Below are 21,296 nucleotides of genomic sequence, written 5' to 3' on the forward strand. Positions count from 1 at the left end.
CGACGAGTGCTGAAGCACGAAGCGCGTATTAATCGCCTGTCCTCTGTTGCAACACACACTACCGAGTTCCAAACTGCCTCTGAAAGCAACGTTAGCACAAGAACTGTTCACCGAGGGCTTCATGAAATGGGTTTCCATGGCCGAGCAGTCGCACAAAATTCCAAGCGTCGACTGCAGGGCCGTAACGCTTGCCGCCATTGGACTCTGGAGCAGTGGAAACGCGCTCTCTGGAGTGATGAATTAGGCTTCACCATCAGTCCGACGGACTGCCAGGACAACGCTACCTGCCCCGATGCATAGTGCCAACTGTAAAGTTTGGCGGAGGAAGAATAATGGATCGGTGGCTGTTTTTCATGGTTCGGGCTCGACCCCTTAGTGAAGGGAAATCTGAGCACTACAGCATACAATGTCATTCTAGACGTATGAGTTAATAGAACAGGTTACAGAACACTCTCCATGTAACACAGGTTCTCTATTATAGTATCCCAATCCTTCTTCATTTATGATTACTCCAACAGACATTCAGTAGATTATACATAACAGCCTCTGTCTGTCAATATGGTCTCAGGTTTAATGATGCATTAGTCACTTGATTCTGGTGGAGATGCTTCCCTAATTGTCCCATGGTGATTTCCTGATTAAAAGCTTAATGACTGAACAAGACTCGCAGAGAGAGTTTTGATATTCATAACAGATGGTGGAATGATTTACTTTTTAGAATTGAGTAGATGAAATGTAGGGTCCGTCCAGGCCTAGTTTGTTCTATTTGGGGACTTGTAAACTGCTCATTAATGATCTAATAAGCATTTTACCTGTTTGGCATTAATCAGGTGTGACAACAGGTGAAGCGAGAGAAAGAGAGAAGGAGAGAGAGCGTCTAAATTGGAAAGGATGCCGATTCATGTTTTAATGAGGCATTGCGCAAGGCGTTCTGCCAAGAGAAAGATTCGCCCAACATCTGAATTAATTGGTCTGGAGGTTAGATTTTAGATTCACATAATGGGACATTGACACAGGGTTATGTTGGGGGGGGGGGGGACACAATGGCTGAAATGACAGCTCAGTTACTAGTCTGTTATCAGGTCCCATGGGTTTGCAAATTGTTCTTTGTCATTGTACAAAGTAGTGATTGTGTGTTTGTGATGTGTAGTTGAATGCAGTGCGTATACCATATAAATAGGTTTGTGTGGTTACATATAACATGCCTTGTGTGTCATCATACTGTGAGTGATTACATATAACATGCCTTGTGTGTCATCATACTGTGAGTGATTACATATAACATGCCTTGTGTGTCATCATACTGTGAGTGATTACATATAATTGTTGAGTTGTTTTTGGTTGTGTGTGCGCTCGCGATCATGTTCTTTTCTGTTGTCATACTGCTGCACGTTGTACCACGGCATAAAGTAGCACAGAAACCATCCCCACCACTTCAAAGTAGAACACGCAACAAACACTTGTTGAGCTAGAAATAACCTGACCTACCTTTCAGCTGTAGCATCCTGAGATAGACTTGATCAACTTTACCTTGTTCTAAACACGCTGCACAGTGTGGTTCTTCACACTCCAGCGTTTATAACAGTAAAATAGGAAATAAATGTGTTGCAGTTACAAGAGCAAACAAGCAAATCAAATATTTATCTTAGATTATGCACGGTCTGAAAAACATTCATGAAATGAAAGGCGCTATAAAAACCACATTTTCTTCTTCCCAGATGAAAAGGAAGGCTTCATATCCTGACTTGAAGTGCGAGGGCATGGCTCAAACCTCTGGCGTTAAATCATTAGAATGTTTTGATTACACTAAACATCGTTATCGTTTTCGCCATTAAAACCCCCTTATCCTCTGTCATTTTAACGAACTCCACAGAGACTCGTGTTTTTCCACTATGAAACACAGCGCCTTACACCGCTCACTCTTGTCTTTACGAGGCGGTGCCAGAGAGAGGGAAACGCTACCAATTCAATCAGAAGCAGGCTATGATTTATATAGGCCTGAGTCCCTACTCCCCCCTCTCTCTCCCTCTACCCAGTGATATGAGCCACAGCAGGGCTCGGCCTGACTGTTACAGTCATACATTACAGTGCTGGGACATAGAAGAAGACACACTCAGCCCTGCTCCAGGCACTCACCAAATTGCCATTTGGAAAAAAAGAAGGGAGAGAGAGAGGGAGAGGGAGAAGTGGAAAAAGAAATCACTTGGAGATGTAATGCTCCACAGACAAAGGTTGTTCATCAGGGCTGTGATTTGGAGTCCAAGATGACTGCCACTCTTGATATTGAATACTGGGGAGCAGAAACAGAGATACAACACTCCTTCCCCATTTTACTCTCTCTCTCTCTCTCTCTCTACATCCTCCGCCCCTCTCTCTTTTTTCATCCCCCCTCTTTCTCTTTCTTTTTCACTCTACCGGGGTCCTCTCTCTATTCCTCTCTGCCTATTTTTTTCTCCCTCTCTCTTTTCCCGTTCCTCTTTAATTTCCCACTCTACTCCTTATTCCTCTCTCTCAATGCCTTCCCTCTCCTTCTCAATTCCTCCCCTCTTTCTCCCTCTGTCTCCCTCTGACCCCTCTCCTCCCCTACCCACTTCCCCCCCTCCCCCCCTCCCCTACCCCCTCCCTCCCTCTCTCCTCTCTCTCTCTCTCTCTCTCTCTCTCTCTCTCTCTCTCTCTCTCTCTCTCTCTCTCTCTCTCTCTCTCTCTCTGGCGACCCTGACCCACTTAGCTAGCTGCTTGTTATTCAGACTAGGGTTTATCCACAGAGAAAGTGTGTGTAATTTGGTTTGACAACAAAACCAGCCATGCTCCTCATAGGGTAGGCCTACCTGATATCAACAGCACTCCCCACACAGCCACAATGTGATAGTAGAAATGAAACACTATCAGATCGAGCCCACTGTGATGTTAGAGTGACAGAGAGAAAAACCACACACATTTGCAGTGTTGAATGGAAAGTATTGGTGATCTGAATAGGATCTTTATTCTGGGGGGGAAAAATGCTTGCATGCTGCAATAGTATGTCAAGACACTACGATAATATATTTGATATATAAAGATATGTGTGCATAAAGCAAAATAAAGGGTTTTCGAGATAATGTTGACGCCCAGGTCTAATTGTCACAAGCTTTGGGTGTCATCACTAGGGCTGGCACAATTACTGTATAACCGTGCAACTGACAGTTTTGGATGAAGACCGTCATTAAAATGAAATAACCATTTGTTTTAAAACCGCTGACCGAAGAAGGGACGGCCGGGCATTCGTGCGGTTGAGTCAGTTTCTGCGATAACAGATTTTTTTTTTTTGTCATGTCAGTTGAGTTGAATCAACAAATCACAGCACAGATTGATGTCACACTTCCTGCTTTTACTTCTTGCTTTTACTTCCTGCTTTGCTCATATAGGCACACTCGCAATGACCGCCAGTCCACCCACTATGCCATCGTTGACTTATCCATTCTATTTCGATGGCAGCACACGCAGTCAGGAGCGGAGGAGAGGAGAAAATGTGCATCTAAACAAATAAAACATGTAAATAGTTTTGTTGCTAGTCGAACGGTTATGAGGGAGACCGCGGTCATTTGGCCTGCCAATTTATCGTCATCAACAGTTCAATGACCGACAACAGCCCTAGCAGGAGAACTGCATTGCTATCCACTGCATATAGGGACATGTTTCATTATAACATAAGCCTTTAGTTGCCACACAAAAGCTCTCAGAATACCGGATCTTCTCATGATTTGGTTTTATTTTCCTCTTCTCCGGCTTCTCAGAGCAAAACTGATGAAGAGTGAAATAGGTTCCGCTGTTTGATTCACATCTTAACACGTAAGATGGAAAGAAAATGACAATCACCACAATATCCACTTCCCCCCCCTCTTCTCTCTCTCACTCTTTTTCTCCCTGACTTTGTCAATGATATTCTAGACAGGGGACAGTAATGTCGTCTGTATCAGTCTGTTTGCCCGAAACTGAAAAAGAGAGGGTCTGCGAACTAGCGAGTTAGCGTAGCCTCCATGATACGAAACTCTCTTCTGTGGTTGTCACTGCATTTAATCAGACACTTTTCTCCTCCACACCTCCGTGACCAAAACGACTTTAACGATAAAAGAGATTACCCCGTGCCCATCTGCGTCATAGGAGCCTATCGAGTACAACCGGGCAATGAAGGAAAGAGCACAGGTGCAGAGGCAAGAAAAAATAGAACTCGCTCTATTTCATTACAGTATGTATCAGCGAGCAGGAGATCTGTCAGTTCGGCACATATCATTGTGCGCCAGGAAAAGCAAATGGATAAAGCCAATTTGACAAAGGGGTCAATACACGGCATCCAATAAAAACGAGAATCTACAAGAGCTGTCAGGGGCTATAAACATCACGGTAATGACCCAAACGCTCAGAAGAAATGCATTCAGATCAGATGGTTTCTCTCGCCCTCGCTCAATGGCGTAGTCTAGTCTACTCTGCTTGGGTTGATCTGTAGTTTGCCTTTTACAGTGTTTACTGTATATTTGAGATAACTGTAGATTGATGACGGAGACGCCACGCCCACGGTGCAACGTCGTTTGACACGGCATCTTGCAAAGAGGCTGTGAGAGGAGACACTGAAGCGACTGTGGCCACTTTGATTGAATGACTATTAGTGTTGGGAGGAACACGGCCTCCTGAGCTAAACAATGGGTTACTGTATCATGCACCGACACTATCCATCATATCCCACTGCGACCCAATGGGAGCTCTTTAGAGTTGACAGCAAAGAGCATCTATTGGTTTATCTGAGTCAATGGGCAGGATGAGATATTGCCAATTGTCGTAGAGGTCAGGGGTTCTATAGTTGAAGTCGGAAGTTTACATACACATTAAAACTTGTTTTTAAACCACTCCACAAATTTCTTGTTAACAAACTATAGTTTTGGCAAGTTGGTTAGGACATCTACTTTGAACATGACACAAGTCATTTTTTGAACATTTGTTTACAGGCAGATTATTTCACTTATAATTCACTGTATCACAATTCCAGTGGGTCAGACGTTCACATCCATTAAGTTGACTGTGCCTTTAAACAGCTTAGAAAATTACAGAAAATGATATCATGCTTTAGAAGCTTTTGATAGGCTAATTGACATCATTTGAGTCAATTGGATGTGTACCTGTGGATGTATTTCAAGGCCTACCTTTAAACTCAGTGCCTCTTTGTTTGACATCATGGGAAAATCAAAAGAAATCAGACAAGACCTCTGAAGAAAAATGGTAAACTTCCACAAGTCTGGTTCATCCTTGGGAGAAATTTCCAAACGCCTGAAGGTACCACATTCATCTGTACAAACAATAGAATGCAAGTATAAACACCATGGGACCACGCAGCCGTCATACCACTCAGGAAGGAGACGTGTTCTGTCTCCTAGAGATTAATGTATTTTGGTGTGAAAAGTGCAAATCAATCCCAGAACAACAGCAAAGGACCTTGTGAAGATGCTGGAGGAAACAGGTACAAAGGTATCTATATCCACAGTAAAACAAGTCCTATATGGACATAACCTGAATGGCCGCTCAGCAGGGAAGAAGCCAATGCTCCAAAACCACCATAAAAAAGCAAGACTACGGTTTTCAACTGCACATGGGGACAAAGATTGTACTTTTTGGTCTGACGAAACAAAAGTATAACTGTTTGGCCATAATGACCATAGTTATGTTTGGAGGAAAAAGGGGGAGGCTTGCAAGCCAAAGAACACCATCCCAAACATGAAGCACGGGGGTGGCAGCATCATGTTGTAGGGGTGTTTTGCTGCAGGAGGGACAGGTGCACTTCACAAAATAGATGGCATCATGAGGGAGGAAAATTAGGTGGATATATTGAAGCAACATCAGTCAGGAAGTTAAAGCTTGGTCGCAAATGGGTCATCCAAATGGACACTGACCCCAAGCATACTGGCTTAAGGACAACAAAGTCAAGGTATTGGACTGGCCATCACAAAGCTCTGACCTCAAATCCATAGAAAATGTCAGTTACACCAGCTCTGTCAGGAGGAATGGGCCAAAATTCACCCAATTTATTGTGGGAAGGTTGTGGAAGGCTACCCAAAACGTTTGACCCAAGTTAAACAATTTAAAGGCAATGCTACCAAATAGTAATTGAGTGCATGTTTACTTCAGACCCACTGGGAATGTGATGAAAGAAATAAAAGCTGAAATAAATCATTCTCTCTACTAATATTCTGACATTTCACATTCTTAATATAAAGTGGTGATCCTAACTGACCTAAAACAGGGCATTTTTTACTATAATTAAATGTCAGGAATTGTGAAAAACTGAGTTGAAATGTATTTGGCTGAGGTGTATGTACACTTTTGACTTCAACTGTATATGCCCTACTTATTAGCGTTACATTGCTGTTGGCCTATTTGTGAACAGCAGAACACATCTGGGGTTTATCTAACAGTGGTGTAAGTCACTAAGGCTAACAAAAGTAGCGCTCCCCGTGTGTTTGTGTGGTCTCACAGCATGTCAATGTATTGGTTTATTAGCTTGGGTGTTTATGTTGGCAATGCTCTACAGTTTACACTTCACTTCCATCCTTATGTAACTTTATGGAAGAAGAGGAGGGAGAGAGAGGGAGAGAATGTCAGAGAAAGAGAGAGAGAGAGAGAAAAAAAACACTTTTGTTGAGAACACTCTGAGCACATGTTATAATCTGCGAGAGAGTCAAGTCTCACACAATTTATATACACTGAACAAGAATATAAGAGCAACATGCAACAATTTCAAAGATTTTAACGAGTTGTAGTTCATCGAAGGAAATCAGTCCATTTAAATAAATTCATTAGGTCCTATCTATGGATTTCACATGACTGGGCATGGGCTCAGCCATGGGTGGGTCTGGGGGGGACATAGGCCCACCCACTTGGGAGCCAGGTCCACCCACTGGGGAGCCAGGCCCAGCCAATCAGAGTTAGAGTTTTTCCTCACAAAAGAGCTTTATTACAGACAGAAATACTCCTCAGTTTCATCAGCTGTGCGGTTGGCTGGTCTCAGACGATCCTGCAGATGAAAAAGCCAGAGGTCCTGGGCTGGCGTGTTTACTCGTGGTCTTCGGTTGTGAGGCCGGTTGGATGTACTGCCAAATTCTAGGCGGCTTATGGTAGCGAAATTATCATTAAATGATCTGGCAACAGCTCTGTTGGACATTCCTGCATCAGCATGTCAATTGCACGCTCCCTCAAAACTTAAGACATCTGTGGCATTGTGCTGTGTGACAAAACTGCACATTTTAGAGTGGCCTTTTATTGTCCCCAGCACAAGGTGCACTTGTGTAATGATCATTCTGTTTAATCAGCTTCTTGATATTTCACCCCTGTCAGGTGGATGGATCATCTTGGCAAAGGAGAAATGCTCACTAACAGGGATGTAAACAAATGTGTGCACAACATTTGAGAGAGATACTATTTTTGTGCGGATGAAACATTTCTGGGATCTTTTATTTCAGTTCATGAAAAATAGGACCAACACTTTTTATGCTCAGTATAGATTGTTTTTCCAGTGCTGCCGTTGCGAGTCTGTTTCATGTTCCATGGACACATGCAGCTGTTCCATGTAATCATTCATAATGCAAAGGAGTGGGTTCATTCTGAGAAATGAGTGTCTGTGTTCCTAACCCTATGACTCCCCTTTCCTTGGACTGCCAGACAGACGCTCCAGTCTAAACTGTGTGGAGAGATAGAGGGGAATCGGGTTACAAGAGGTCAGCCTTGACACCCTGTTTTGGCTTTTGTTAATTTTGTCATCCGATCGCTCATTTGCATCGGTGTGACAGCTGGCAAATGGAAAACAGTCGTTTGTCCAGTGTCCACCTGTGTGGATGGGTTTCACTGTGTGGATGGGTTTCACTGCGTGGATGGGTTTCACTGCGTGGATGGGTTTCACTGCGTGGATGGGTTTCACTGCGTGGATGGGTTTCACTGCGTGGATGGGTTTCACTGCGTGGATGGGTTTCACTGCGTGGATGGGTTTCACTGCGTGGATGGGTTTCACTGCGTGGATGGGTTTCACTGCGTGGATAGGTTTCACTGCGTGGATGGGTTTCACTGCGTGGATGGGTTTCACTGCGTGGAAGGGTTTCACTGCGTGGATGGGTTTCACTTCGTGGATGGGTTTCACTGCGTGGATGGGTTTCACTGTGTGGATGGGTTTCACTGTGTGGATGGGTTTCACTGAGTGGATGGGTTTCACTGCGTGGATGGGTTTCACTGCGTGGATGGGTTTCACTGCGTGGATGGGTTTCACTGCGTGGATGGGTTTCACTGTGTGGATGGGTTTCACTGCGTGGATGGGTTTCACTGTGTGGATGGGTTTCACTGTGTGGATGGGTTTCACTGTGTGGATGGGTTTCACTGTGTGGATGGGTTTCACTGCGTGGATGGGTTTCACTGTGTGGATGGGTTTCACTGCGTGGATGGGTTTCACTGAGTGGATGGGTTTCACTGTGTGGATGGGTTTCACTGCGTGGATAGGTTTCACTGCGTGGATGGGTTTCACTGCGTGGATGGGTTTCACTGTGTGGATGGGTTTCACTGCGTGGATGGGTTTCACTGTGTGGATGGGTTTCACTGCGTGGATGGGTTTCACTGTGTGGATGGGTTTCACTGCGTGGATGGGTTTCACTGTGTGGATGGGTTTCACTGAGTGGATGGGTTTCACTGCGTGGATGGGTTTCACTGTGTGGATGGGTTTCACTGTGTGGATGGGTTTCACTGTGTGGATGGGTTTCACTGTGTGGATGGGTTTCACTGCGTGGATGGGTTTCACTGTGTGGATGGGTTTCACTGTGTGGATGGGTTTCACTGCGTGGATGGGTTTCACTGCGTGGATGGGTTTCACTGTGTGGATGGGTTTCACTGTGTGGATGGGTTTCACTGTGTGGATGGGTTTCACTGTGTGGATGGGTTTCACTGTGTGGATGGGTTTCACTGTGTGGATGGGTTTCACTGTGTGGATGGGTTTCACTGTGTGGATGGGTTTCACTTTTTTCTTGTTCTTTTTCTAAAGGTAGCTTCTTGTACGAACCGTGTGGTCCCTTGTAGAACAGGTGAACGGGATGGTTAGAACAGGATGCTACTGCTGAGGTTGAGACAGACATAGTTCTTTGTCCAATCAGCTCATGTTAAACCTGTCCTAGAACCAATCACAACTCTGTATCTTGTATCCAATTTTGATATGAACTAATCCCTTTCAGGTGATATTCCCTGTGGTTTATTTCTTTAAATAGCAGTCTGTTGGAAGCCATTTGTGGTCAGGCACAGTTAAGATCTACTTTAACACTGAGTGGAGTTGTAGCAAAACACGTTAATTTCCCAGGTTTCCCATACAGCTGGTCCGTCACGGCTCCTTCATCATTGACTCTGCTAAAACACACTTAGGATAACGGGAGAGAGAACTAGTTAAACACTCTGGGCTGGGGATTCAAAACAGTTCCCTACTACAGACCCATTTCACGAATGCAGACTGACATCAAAAGAGAAAGAGCTTATAATAATAATAATAATATATGCCATTTAGCTTATTTGTTTGGCGAGTCGTCTAATAATGTGTCAGAAGTCAGCCTCAACTAAGAGATCCCAGATGTTAACAGAGAAGGGGATAGAGGGAAATGAAGGACAATGCAGTATGTAAATACAAACTGGAGCACTGCCAACACCTTGGTTAGACTGAATGAATTCATACTGGACAATATGCATTGAATCACAGAAACACAGTGCTCTTGTATTTTGCGCCTCTCCAGTTGTGTGTGTGTGTGTGTGTGTGTGTGTGTGTGTGTGTGTGTGTGTGTGTGTTGTGTGTGTGTTTGGTGATTCACTAACTCAAAGCAGTGTAGTGTAAGTGGAGATGCAGCGTGGACAGACAGACAGACACAGGGCCTTTTCTGTTTTATAACAGATTGCACATGAAAGGATTTCATAAAAGCCTTTCCTTTGTGGCTTGTAATTACTAGTGTGCTAATTGCTTCAAATCGCTGACATCTCAAGTCGATAAGGATGAGGACTTCAAAGGGAAGACAACAGCAGGAAAACATCAGTTTTCATAGCTAATATAATGTTCTCTTTTCCTCCCACTTCCTCCACCCCTCTATTTCTCTCTATTCGTCTCTATCGCTCATTCTCTTTCTCTCTCTCTTCGTCTCTATCTCTCTTTCTCCCTCTCTTCCTCTCTCTCTCTCTCTCTCTCTTCCTCTTCGTCTCTTTCTCTCTTTCTCTGTCTCTGTCTCTTTCTCTCTCTCTCTCCAACTCTCCTACTCATATACCCAAAATGAAGTGAACAACATTGTAACTGTGTTGTTGTGTTGTCTGTGTGTTTGCAGTACAACAGTGAGACCATGTTCCTGGGCATGCCAGAGGCTGGCCTGGACTTTGTGCCAACCAACCAGGTGGGTTAATTACTCTTCCCCGTGCTTTTGTTTCAAGTCTTAATTAAACACTTTTACGCCGGCGCGTCGCTAAATTAGCGCCTGCTATCAGTTGCCACCGTAATCAGGGACTATTATAACATGTAAACAGAGCGTTTAAACCTTGTTGCAGCCTAATCAATGAAGCCGCTAAATGGTTGGGTTGTTAGAGGGCTTTTATTTTCTTCCCAGTTAGATTTACAGTTCTACCTTGCTACACAACCTGATGTCATGGTTTCACTTTGCCATAATTGGATGAACGTTGATTTTTGACCCATTCATTCTGCGTGGATACAGGGTTAATTCCACATGGTTACAGGGTTAATTCCACATGGTTACAGGGTTAATTCCACATGGTTACAGGGTTAATTCCACATGGTTACAGGGTTAATTCCACATGGTTACAGGGTTAATTCCACATGGATACAGGGTTAATTCCACATGGTTACAGGGTTAATTCCACATGGTTACAGGGTTAATTCCACATGGTTACAGGGTTAATTCCACATGGATACAGGGTTAATTCCACATGGTTACAGGGTTAATTCCACATGGATACAGGGTTAATTCCACATGGTTACAGGGTTAATTCCACATGGTTACAGGGTTAATTCCACATGGTTACAGGGTTAATTCCACATGGTTACAGGGGTTAATTCCACATGGATACAGGGTTAATTCCACATGGTTACAGGGTTAATTCCACATAGTTACAGGGTCAATTCCACATGGTTACAGGGGTTAATTCCACATGGATACAGGGTTAATTCCACATGGTTACAGGGTTAATTCCACATGGTTACAGGGTTAATTCCACATGGTTACAGGGTTAATTCCACATGGTTACAGGGTTAATTCCACATGGATACAGGGTTAATTCCACATGGTTACAGGGTTAATTCCACATGGTTACAGGGTTAATTCCACATGGATACAGGGTTAATTCCACATGGTTACAGGGTTAATTCCACATGGTTACAGGGTTAATTCCACATGGATACAGGGTTAATTCCACATGGTTACAGGGTTAATTCCACATGGATACAGGGTTAATTCCACATGGTTACAGGGTTAATTCCACATGGATACAGGGTTAATTCCACATGGTTACAGGGTTAATTCCACATGGTTACAGGGTTAATTCCACATGGATACAGGGTTAATTCCACATGGATACAGGGTTAATTCCACATGGATACAGGGTTAATTCCACATGGATACAGGGTTAAAACAGTTAAAACAGGGGTATGTTTATGTATTATTTATTAATTCAGAGTGGTTAAGGTTAGGGCCATTTGGGGAAGGCTTAAAACAAAATAATAAAACATACTGTAATGTTTCCATTAATTGTCAACAAGTACTCTTCCTGCTTGCTAGAAAATAGTGTGTGTGTGGGGGGGGGTGAGCGCCTACAAAGGCCAATATCTATGTCCTTGGGACCTTTTCAAACGTCCAAAATCGACGGCTCTTCCTTGTGACCAGCCTGAGCTACAGCTAGGCTGGGTAGAGTAGACAAGACCTGGGTTCAAATACTATTTCTGCCTATTTGAGTTTGCATGACTTAATGAACCAATAGAATAGTCCCAAAATTGCAAATCCCGCCAATCTGGCACACCCAGCAGGCTAGAGCAAACTATGAAATAGTATTTGAACCCAGGTCTGGTAGAGTAGACTGCTGCTTAAATGGCCTGTAGATTGGCATCTATCACTGAAGAGAGGGGCTTTCATGTGTACGTACATGTGTTGCAGGGCTGTTTCTCCCTATATTGTAAGAGGAGAGCTACAGTAGCTATCTGCCCTGGGTGGATGGTGGATTATTTCAGGATACTGGTGGTGTGTTCCTGGTGTTGTTGGGGTTGACCTCGGGTGAAACTCATTTTGAGCGTGGAGCGTCTAACAGTGGGCTGTGTGATAAGTGTAAATACCACTCAGATAAGGCCCAGTGGACAGGCTAATGGTTAGGAGAGGGTATCTGTGTGTGTGTGTGTGTGTGTGTGTGTGTGTGTGTGTGTGTGTGTGCGTGCGTGCGTGCGTGCGTGCGTGCGTGCGTGCGTGCGTGCGTGCGTGCGTGCGTGAGGCCTTAAGGGACGCAACACAATCAAATATTTATAAAGAATCGTATGTTCCTGAGGTAGCCATCATGGCCAGATGAGAGAGTCTTTCATGTAGCTATAATTTCCCATTTATTGTGTTTTAGTTCAAACACAGTGTTCCTGTCTGTAGGAAATGGGTAATTAACTGACTTTGTTAATTAACTAAAGGCTTTTTGTTAATTAGCCTTTTGTCTGGGGGCTGTAGCGAAATGGAGGTCGTTAGCATTACAGGAAGCATTGGTATCACAAATTGCTCTTAATAGGATATGGCTGTCCTAAAATAGGATATTTTCAAGTATTGTGGTGGCAGCATCATGTTCTGGGTATGCTTGTCACCGGCCGGGACTGGAGAGTTTGTCAGGATCATAAAAAGATATGAAAGGAGTAAAGCCAAGCTAAAAAGTTAGATTAAACCCTGCCTCAGTCTTCTGAATACATAACCCTGGGATACAGTTTTATTTTTCAGCGGGACAGTTACACACATTGTTAATGCCAAAGACACACCAGAATAGCAGTGTTCCTGAATGGTCAAGTCTCAGTCCAGATTTAAATCTGCTCTAAAGTCACAGACAAGGTTTGAATATTGCTATCCATCAATGACTCCCAACCAAATTTACTGAGCTTGAGCAATCTTGACAATAATAATGGATACATGTTGCCCTAAGAGTTGTTGTTGGTAGAAGCTTATTCAAAAATATATACAGCTGTAATGGCTGTCAAAGATTCTTCCACCAAGTATTAAGTCTGGGGTGTGAAGTCATATGTAATCGAGACAACTTCGGTTTTGAGGTTTGATTCATTTGGAAAATGTTGTATAATTATTTATTTTTTGATTTAAAAAAAAATGTTCCCCCTTTTTCTCCCCAATTTCGTGGTACCCAATTGATTAGTAGCTACTATCTTGTCTCCCGTACGGGCTCGGGAGAGACGAAGGTTGAAAGTCATGCGTCCTCCGATACACAACCCAACCAAGCCGCACTGCTTCTTAACACAGCGCCATCCAACCCGGAAGCCAGCCGCACCAATGTGTCGGAGGAAACACCGTGCACCTGGCAACTTTGGTTAGCGCGCACTGCGCCTGGCCCGCCACAGGAGTCGCTGGTGCGCGATGAGACAAGGATTTCCCTACCGGCCAAACCCGGACGACGCTAGGCCAATTGTGCGTCGCCCCACGAACAACATTTTCTTAGCCTACATATCAATACATACACAAAAACTATCTAGGTCAAGTTAACACTTTTTTTATTCAGTTTAATTTCTTCTTCTTGTGAAATAGAAGTGTTATGAATTAGTTATCCCTGGGGAAAATCACATCGATTGAAAATAAGGTTTACAGTCAGGTTAGTGGAATATTGTGTTGGGGAATTATTATTTGGGGTTTCGTGGTATGCCACATAACTTAAAATGTGTAAAGGTGTTGTTTCAGAAGAATTCACACCTTCCAGCACGCATATATGAAACACCCTTCACTATAGACAGAAACACATTTACTGAGGTGTGGATGCCTGGTGCATTTGTTTCACCAGAGATGTTAAAACGTGTATAATTCATAGCCATGCAATCTGAGTAATATGCTGAACCCAATCCCCCCACATCTCACTTTTAACCATCTTGTGTATTTGACAGGATGTGAATAATGAATCAAAATCAATTATGGAAGTATGCATCTGTCGAGGTCAACATTGTTATGTCATTCTGCATCAGACAGTGTTTTGCATCATGTGTATGGACATAATTGAATCTACTGCATACCACTCACACAGTCGCTCGTAGCCATGACAACCTTTATTTTATTTACGGAAAATATTTTTTATCATTTACTTAGTCATAGAGATTGCCAGATGCCCCCATAATGAACCCCTAAGGGATTTGTTTATATGGTGTATTCCCATTCCAGAAGGAGAGACAACATGAATAAATAATATTGGAGGTATTATTAATATGGATATAGGGTATTGTAAGAGGGAGTACTCAGGAATGTATGGGGGAAATATATTACATTATGGCACAGCTGCTTACATTGGAGCACTCTCTCACTCTCTTATATAGTCCATGTAGTGATACAGTTGACATGTATTACACATGTACATGAACAGATATCGATATCCATACAATTTATGGATATATACATACATGGAAATATTTCTGTAATAGTAAATATCTTACCATACTGGGCTACATTCAGGTCTCTTGGAAAATAGACTTTATCTCAATGAGGCTAACCTGGATATATGATGGTTAGATAAAGCATCCTGGTTGTCCAGAGACCAGCATGTTGCTCTGCTGTTTGTCATTGTTCTCTAGACACTAATCTAAGGTCAGTTTTACATTCCCACTCCAATGGTTATTTGGCCTAATTTGAGGAGGTGGATCTGACCCTAGATCTGTGCCTAAGGGTCCTTCCTTCCTCCCCTCTATGACCCCGTGGTGACCATTGACCTTTCTGTGTCCCCCTCTGGTAGTTCCGTGTGCCTCCCAACCCCCACCAGACGCAGACCAGCGCCAAGCAGACTGGACCCCTGTGGAAACGAGAAGGCCCTGCTCACTCCGATGGCCCCCGGCTACCCTGGGTAAATATACAAGAACAAGTACAACAGGCAGACACTGGACACACCACGTCATTTCAACGTGAATAATTGGGTAATATTTGGTTGATACCTTGACCAATGAGATACCAACCTATTTTCACCCATTCAGAAATGCAGCAAAAAGTTTGTTCGATTCCAAATGTGTTAGCTGTCACTTTCAACCATCTAAAAGGTGCAAACAAATTCCAATGGAAAATCTATGTCTGACTTTTGGTTCAGAAGTCAACGAAATGTGTTACCACTGCGCTTTCAACCATCTAAAAGCACAACATAGTTCAAATGGGAATACAATGTCAGATATTTTGTTCATATATACAGCGAGGGGGAAAAGTATTTGATCTCCTGCTGATTTTGTACATTTGCCCACGGACAAAGAAATGATCAGTCTATAATTTTAATGGTAGGTTCATTTGAACAGTGAGAGACAGAATAACAAAAAATCCAGAAAAGCGCATGTCAAAAATGTTATAAATTGATTTGCATTTTAATGAGGGAAATAAGTATTTGTCCCCTCTGCAAAACATGACTTAGTACTTGGTGGCTAACCCCTTGTTGGCAATCTCAGAGGTCAGACGTTTCTTGTAGTTGGCCACCAGGTTTGCACACATCTCAGGAGGGATTTTGTCCCACTCCTCTGGAGACTGGCTAGGCCACTCCAGGACATCAATGTGCTTCTTCTTGAGCCACTCCTTTGTTGCCCTGGCCGTGTGTTTTGGGTCATTGTCATGCTGGAATACCCATTTTCAATGCCCTGGCTGAGGGAAGGAGACCCAAGATTTGACAGTACATGGCCCCGTACATCGTCCCTTTCATGCAATGAAGTTGTCCAGTCCCCTTAGCAGAAAAACACCCTCAAAGCATAATGTTTCCACCTTCATGTTTGACGGTGGGGATGGTGTTCTTGGGGTCATAGGCAGTAATCCTCCTCCTCCAAACACGGCGAGTTGAGTTGATGCCAAAGAGCTCCATTTTGGTCTCATCTGACCACAACACTTTCACCCAGTTGTCCTCTGAATCATTCAGAAGTTCATTGGCAAACTTCAGACGGGCATGTATATGTGCTTTCTTGAGCAGGGGACCTGCAGGATTTCAGTCCTTCACAGCGTAGTGTGACCAATTGTTTTCTTGGTGACTATGGTCCCGTCCCAGCTGCCTTGAGATCATTGACAAGATCCTCCCGTGTAGTTCTGGGCTGATTTCTCACCGTTCTCATGATCATTGCAACTCCACGAGGTGAGATCTTGCATGGAGCCCCAGGCCGAGGGAGATTGACAGTTCTTTTGTGTTTCTTCCAAATTGCAAATAATCACATCAACTGTTGTCACCTTCTCACCAAGCTGCTTGGCGATGGTCTTGTAGCCCATTCCAGCCTTGTGTAGGTCTACAATCTTGTCCCTGACATCCTTGGAGAGCTCTTTGGTCTTGGCCATGGTGGAGAGTTTGGAATCTGATTGATTGATTGCTTCTGTGGACAGGTATCTTTTATATAGGTAACAAACTGAGATTAGGAGCACTCCATTTAAGAGTGTGCTCCTAATCTCAGCTCGTTACCTGTATAATAGACACCTGGGAGCCAGAAATCTTTCTGATTTAGAGGGGGTCATTAAAATGCAAATCAATTTATAGCATTTTTGACATGCGTTTTCCTGGATTTTTTTGTTGTTATTCTGTCTCTCACTGTTCAAATAAACCTACCATTAAAATTATAGACTGATCATGTCTTTGTCAATGGGAAAATGTACAAAATCAGCAGGGGATCAAATACTTTCCCCCCTCACTGTATAGAACAACTTAATGTGTTGTCACTGTGCTATATCTAATAGTACAACCAAATGACCTGGATTGCAACTGAGATTATTAAAGTACATTGTCAAGTGATCAATGCCATTCGAGATTCTGCGCAGATTATTAGAGCAATTGTGGAGATTTCCACAGACCTGTGACCTTTCCGCGTTACCTTGAACATGCACGCGTTCTATGATTACATCAAAATACATGTATTGTTCCAGTAACCTCAAAATGTGGACATTTTACTCGTTTTATAGTTGAATAAATACTGTCACAAGTTCGAAAGATATTCTTAACTTTAGCCTATGTACTGTATTACAAAAGTCATGTTAAATTGTGTTTGGTTGACAACACAACCAAATATCAACATTTTAAAGGAGATGTATCTACTGCTTGGATTAGTTCCATCTGAGCCAATGGCTTAATCTTCTTCTTTAACTTTCATTTTTGTTTCAAATGGAGACATGAATCCAGGATGTCATTTGTTAACTTTTCGACGAGCTAATAGGCTATTTACTGTATGGCAAAAGCGATATTGAATTGTGTATCTTTGTCGGCGCAACCAAATATCAATATTTAAAGGAGATGTATCTCCTGCTTGGATAGTTCCATCTGTGCCACTGAGTCTGGCTTTAATTCCAGTTTGTCTACAAATTAATCATTTATATGGATTCACGTCTCCATTTCAACCAAATATATAAGTTAAAGAATAGGACTAAATCAAATAAAACTTTAAATGCACTTTAAATACAGTTTGATTTGATGTAGTCATATTCTTTAACTTAGATTTTTGGTTTAGATGGAGACGAGAATCCCCAATTTGTTTTTATTAACTTGTAGATTCCATTTGAAATCAACTAAAGCTTGAAACCCTAAGCCTATGTTTTGTTGTCTATGTTTTGTTGTTGTCTATGTTTTGTTGTCTATGTTTTGTTGTCTATGTTGTCTATGTTTTGTTGTCTATGTTTTGTTGTCTATGTTGTCTATGTTTTGTTGTCTATGTTTTGTTGTCTATGTTGTCTATGTTTTGTTGTCTATGTTGTCTATGTTTTGTTGTCTATGTTTTGTTGTCTATGTTTTGTTGTCTATGTTGTCTATGTTTTGTTGTCTATGTTTTGTTGTCTATGTTGTCTATGTTGTCTATGTTTTGTTGTCTATGTTTTGTTGTCTATGTTTTGTTGTCTATGTTTTATGTTGTCTATGTTTTGTTGTCTATGTTGTCTATGTTTTGTTTTTGTTGTCTATGTTTTGTTGTCTATGTTGTCTATGTTTTGTTGAATCCTGGGTTGAATTTGAAAAAATGTACACAATTTCAATTTAATTTAAACAATTCTCTCCAAAGTGCGTTATGACAATGTATCGAACCAAAGGTCACCATTATACTATGAGTCAAAAAGCCCTCATTACTTTGGCATATTGAGGATGAAGAATGATTCATTATGAAAGATGACTCCCACGCACACATTTTGTTTCTCTATCCCCTCACTCTCTTTCTCCCTCCATACTCCCCCTTGTCCCAGTCTGTCCATTCATATGTCTGTCTGATTTTCCCTTCCCTCCTCATCCCTCTTTCATTTACACCCAGACACACATCACACACATACAGTACTGTATATATATATATATATATGATACAGCCCAGGATCGAACCAGGGTCAGTTGTGATGCCTCTAGCACTGAGATGCAGTGCCTTAGACTGCTGTGCCACTCGGGAGCTAAATGCTTAGTTTGTGAATTATGTCTGAGTGTTGGAGTGTTCCCCTGGCTATCCTGAATTTAAAAAACAAGAACATTGTGTCTTCTAGTTTGCTTAATATAGGAAATTACTTTTAATACTTAAGTACATTTTAGCAATTACTTTTGATACTTAAGTATATTTAATACCAAATACTTTTAGACTTTTACTTAAGTAGTATTTTACTGGGTGACTTTCACTTTTACTTGAGTCATTTTCTATTAAGGTATCTTTACTTTTACTCAAGTATGACAATGTAGTACTTTTACCACTACTGATCTTCTGTATACCACCCCTACCTTGTCACAACACAACTGACTGGCTCAAACACATTAAGAAGGAAAGAAATTCCACAAATGAACTTTTAACAAGGTACACCTGTTAACTGAAATGCATTCCAGGTGACTACCTCATGAAACTGGTTGCAAGAATGCCAAGAGTGTGAGAAGTTGTCATCAAGGCAAAGGATGAATCTCAAATATAAAATGTATTTTGATTTGTTTAGCTCTTTTTTGGTTACTACATTATTTTATATGTGTTATTTCATACTTTTTTTATTCTACAATGTAGAAAATAGTTCAAATAAAGAAAAACCTTTGAATGAATAGGTGTGTCCAAACTTTTGACTGGTGCTGTATTGTATATATACACACACATGTTTGTTTTACTATCCTTGTGGGGACAAAACAATTGATTCCCATTAAAAAACAAACCCTAACCCTAACCCTAATTCTAATCTTAATGGTAACCCTAAACCTAACCCTAACTCATAAACCTCTAATCCTAATTCTAATCTTAATTGTAACCCTAAACCTAACTCCTAAATCTCTAACCCTAATTCTAATCTTAATTGTAACCCTAAACCTAACTCCTAAATCTCTAACCCTAATTCTAATCTTAATTGTAACCCTAAACCTAACTCCTAAATCTCTAACCCTAATTCTAATCTTAATTGTAACCCTAAACCTAACTCCTAAATCTCTAACCCTAATTCTAATCTTAATTGTAACCCTAAACCTAACTCCTAAATCTCTAACCCTAATTCTAATCTTAATTGTAACCCTAAACCTAACTCCTAAATCTCTAACCCTAATTCTAATCTTAATTGTAACCCTAAACCTAACTCCTAAATCTCTAACCCTAATTCTAATCTTAATTGTAACCCTAAACCTAACTCCTAAATCTCTAACCCTAATTCTAATCTTAATTGTAACCCTAAACCTAACTCCTAAATCTCTAACCCTAATTCTAATCTTAATTGTAACCCTAAACCTAACTCCTAAACCTCTAAACCTAATTCTAATCTTAATTGTAACCCTAAATCCTAAACCTCTAATCCTAATTCTAATCTTAATTGTAACCCTAAACCTAACTCCTAAACCTCTAAACCTAATTCTAATCTTAATTGTAACCCTAAACCTAACCCCTAAGCCTGAAATTGCCTTTTTTTCTTTGTGGGGACCAGCGAAATGTCCAATTATTCCTTGTTTTACTATCCTTGTGAGGACTTCTGGTCCCCACAAGGACAGTAAAACCAAAAACACAAACACACCTCACCTGCTCTGTTTCCTTTGGGATCAGGACATTTGTTTTATTGGCAGCACCAGTTCTGTTCACCTTGAACCTAAGCTCTCAGCAGCAGACAGGGTTGAGCAACATCACAGCAGTGCATTGCTCTCAAACAAGCCAGGCAGAAAACACACCACAGAATAGGATTACGAACCCCTAAAACCGATCAGAGTCTGAGATTAAAGCTGTCACAGAGTTATGAGTCAAAAACGTTTGAATTTAGAATCCAAAATGTTTGAATAACTATCCCAGAACAAAATATGTTTGATTCTTCATGTTCCATCTTGGTTCAGTAGGCGATTGAAGATAAATGTCGGGTAAATGAGGTTTGGGATGTCCTTAGGTTGATTTCTTCTTATATTGTGAAACCTGAACTAGTCTCACATCTTTTAGATTTGTGCTCGGTTGTATGTGTTGAGAGAAATATACAGTGCATTCGTGGAAGTATTCAGGTTCCTTGACTTTTTCAATAACAAAAAATACATTACAGCCTTATTCTAAAATGGATGAAATCGTTTTTTTTTCATATATCAGACGACACCCCATGATGACAGAGCAAAAACAGGTTTTTAGACATTTATGAACATTTATTACAAATTTAAAAAACAGAAATATAACATTTACATAAGGATTCAGAGCCTTCACTCAGTACTTTGTTGAAGCACCTTTGTCACCGATTACAGCTTCATACCCAAGAGTCAAGAGAGTTCAAAGAGACCAAAGAGTTCACCTTTAGGTGCCTTTTGGCAAACTCCAAGTAGGCTGTCATGTATCTTTTACTGAGGAGTGGCTTCCTTCTGGCCACTCTACCATAAAGGCCAGATTGGTGGAGTGCTGCAGAGATGGTTGTCCTTCTGGAAGGTTCTCCCATCTCCACAGAGAACCCATCGGTCACATCCCTGACCAAGGCCCTTCTCCCCCGATGGCTCAGTTTGGTCGGGCAGCCAGCTCTAGCAATAGTCCTGGTGGTTCCAATCTTCTTCTATTTAAGAATGATTGAGGCCACTGTGTTCTTGGGGACATTCAATGCTGAAGAAATGTTTTGGTGCCCTTCCCCAGATCTGTGCCACGACACAATCCTGTCTCG

The 21,296-nt window shown here is 41.9% G+C and overlaps 1 protein-coding gene across 2 annotated transcripts in view; it reads left to right on the top strand.

Annotated features, from left to right (window-relative positions):
- Window positions 1-21,296, top strand: part of LOC124009845 (thymocyte selection-associated high mobility group box protein TOX-like) — a 58,990-nt gene that overhangs the window by 14,742 nt on the left and 22,952 nt on the right. For both annotated transcript variants that reach the window (XM_046322045.1, XM_046322044.1), the window contains exons 2-3: window positions 10,353-10,418; window positions 14,992-15,099. In XM_046322045.1, coding sequence (XP_046178001.1) covers window positions 10,353-10,418; window positions 14,992-15,099 — 174 coding nt within the window. The remainder of the gene's footprint in view (window positions 1-10,352; window positions 10,419-14,991; window positions 15,100-21,296) is intronic.

Source organism: Oncorhynchus gorbuscha, linkage group LG22 (genome assembly GCF_021184085.1).
Source record: "Oncorhynchus gorbuscha isolate QuinsamMale2020 ecotype Even-year linkage group LG22, OgorEven_v1.0, whole genome shotgun sequence".
Classification (NCBI taxonomy): Eukaryota; Metazoa; Chordata; class Actinopteri; order Salmoniformes; family Salmonidae; genus Oncorhynchus; species Oncorhynchus gorbuscha.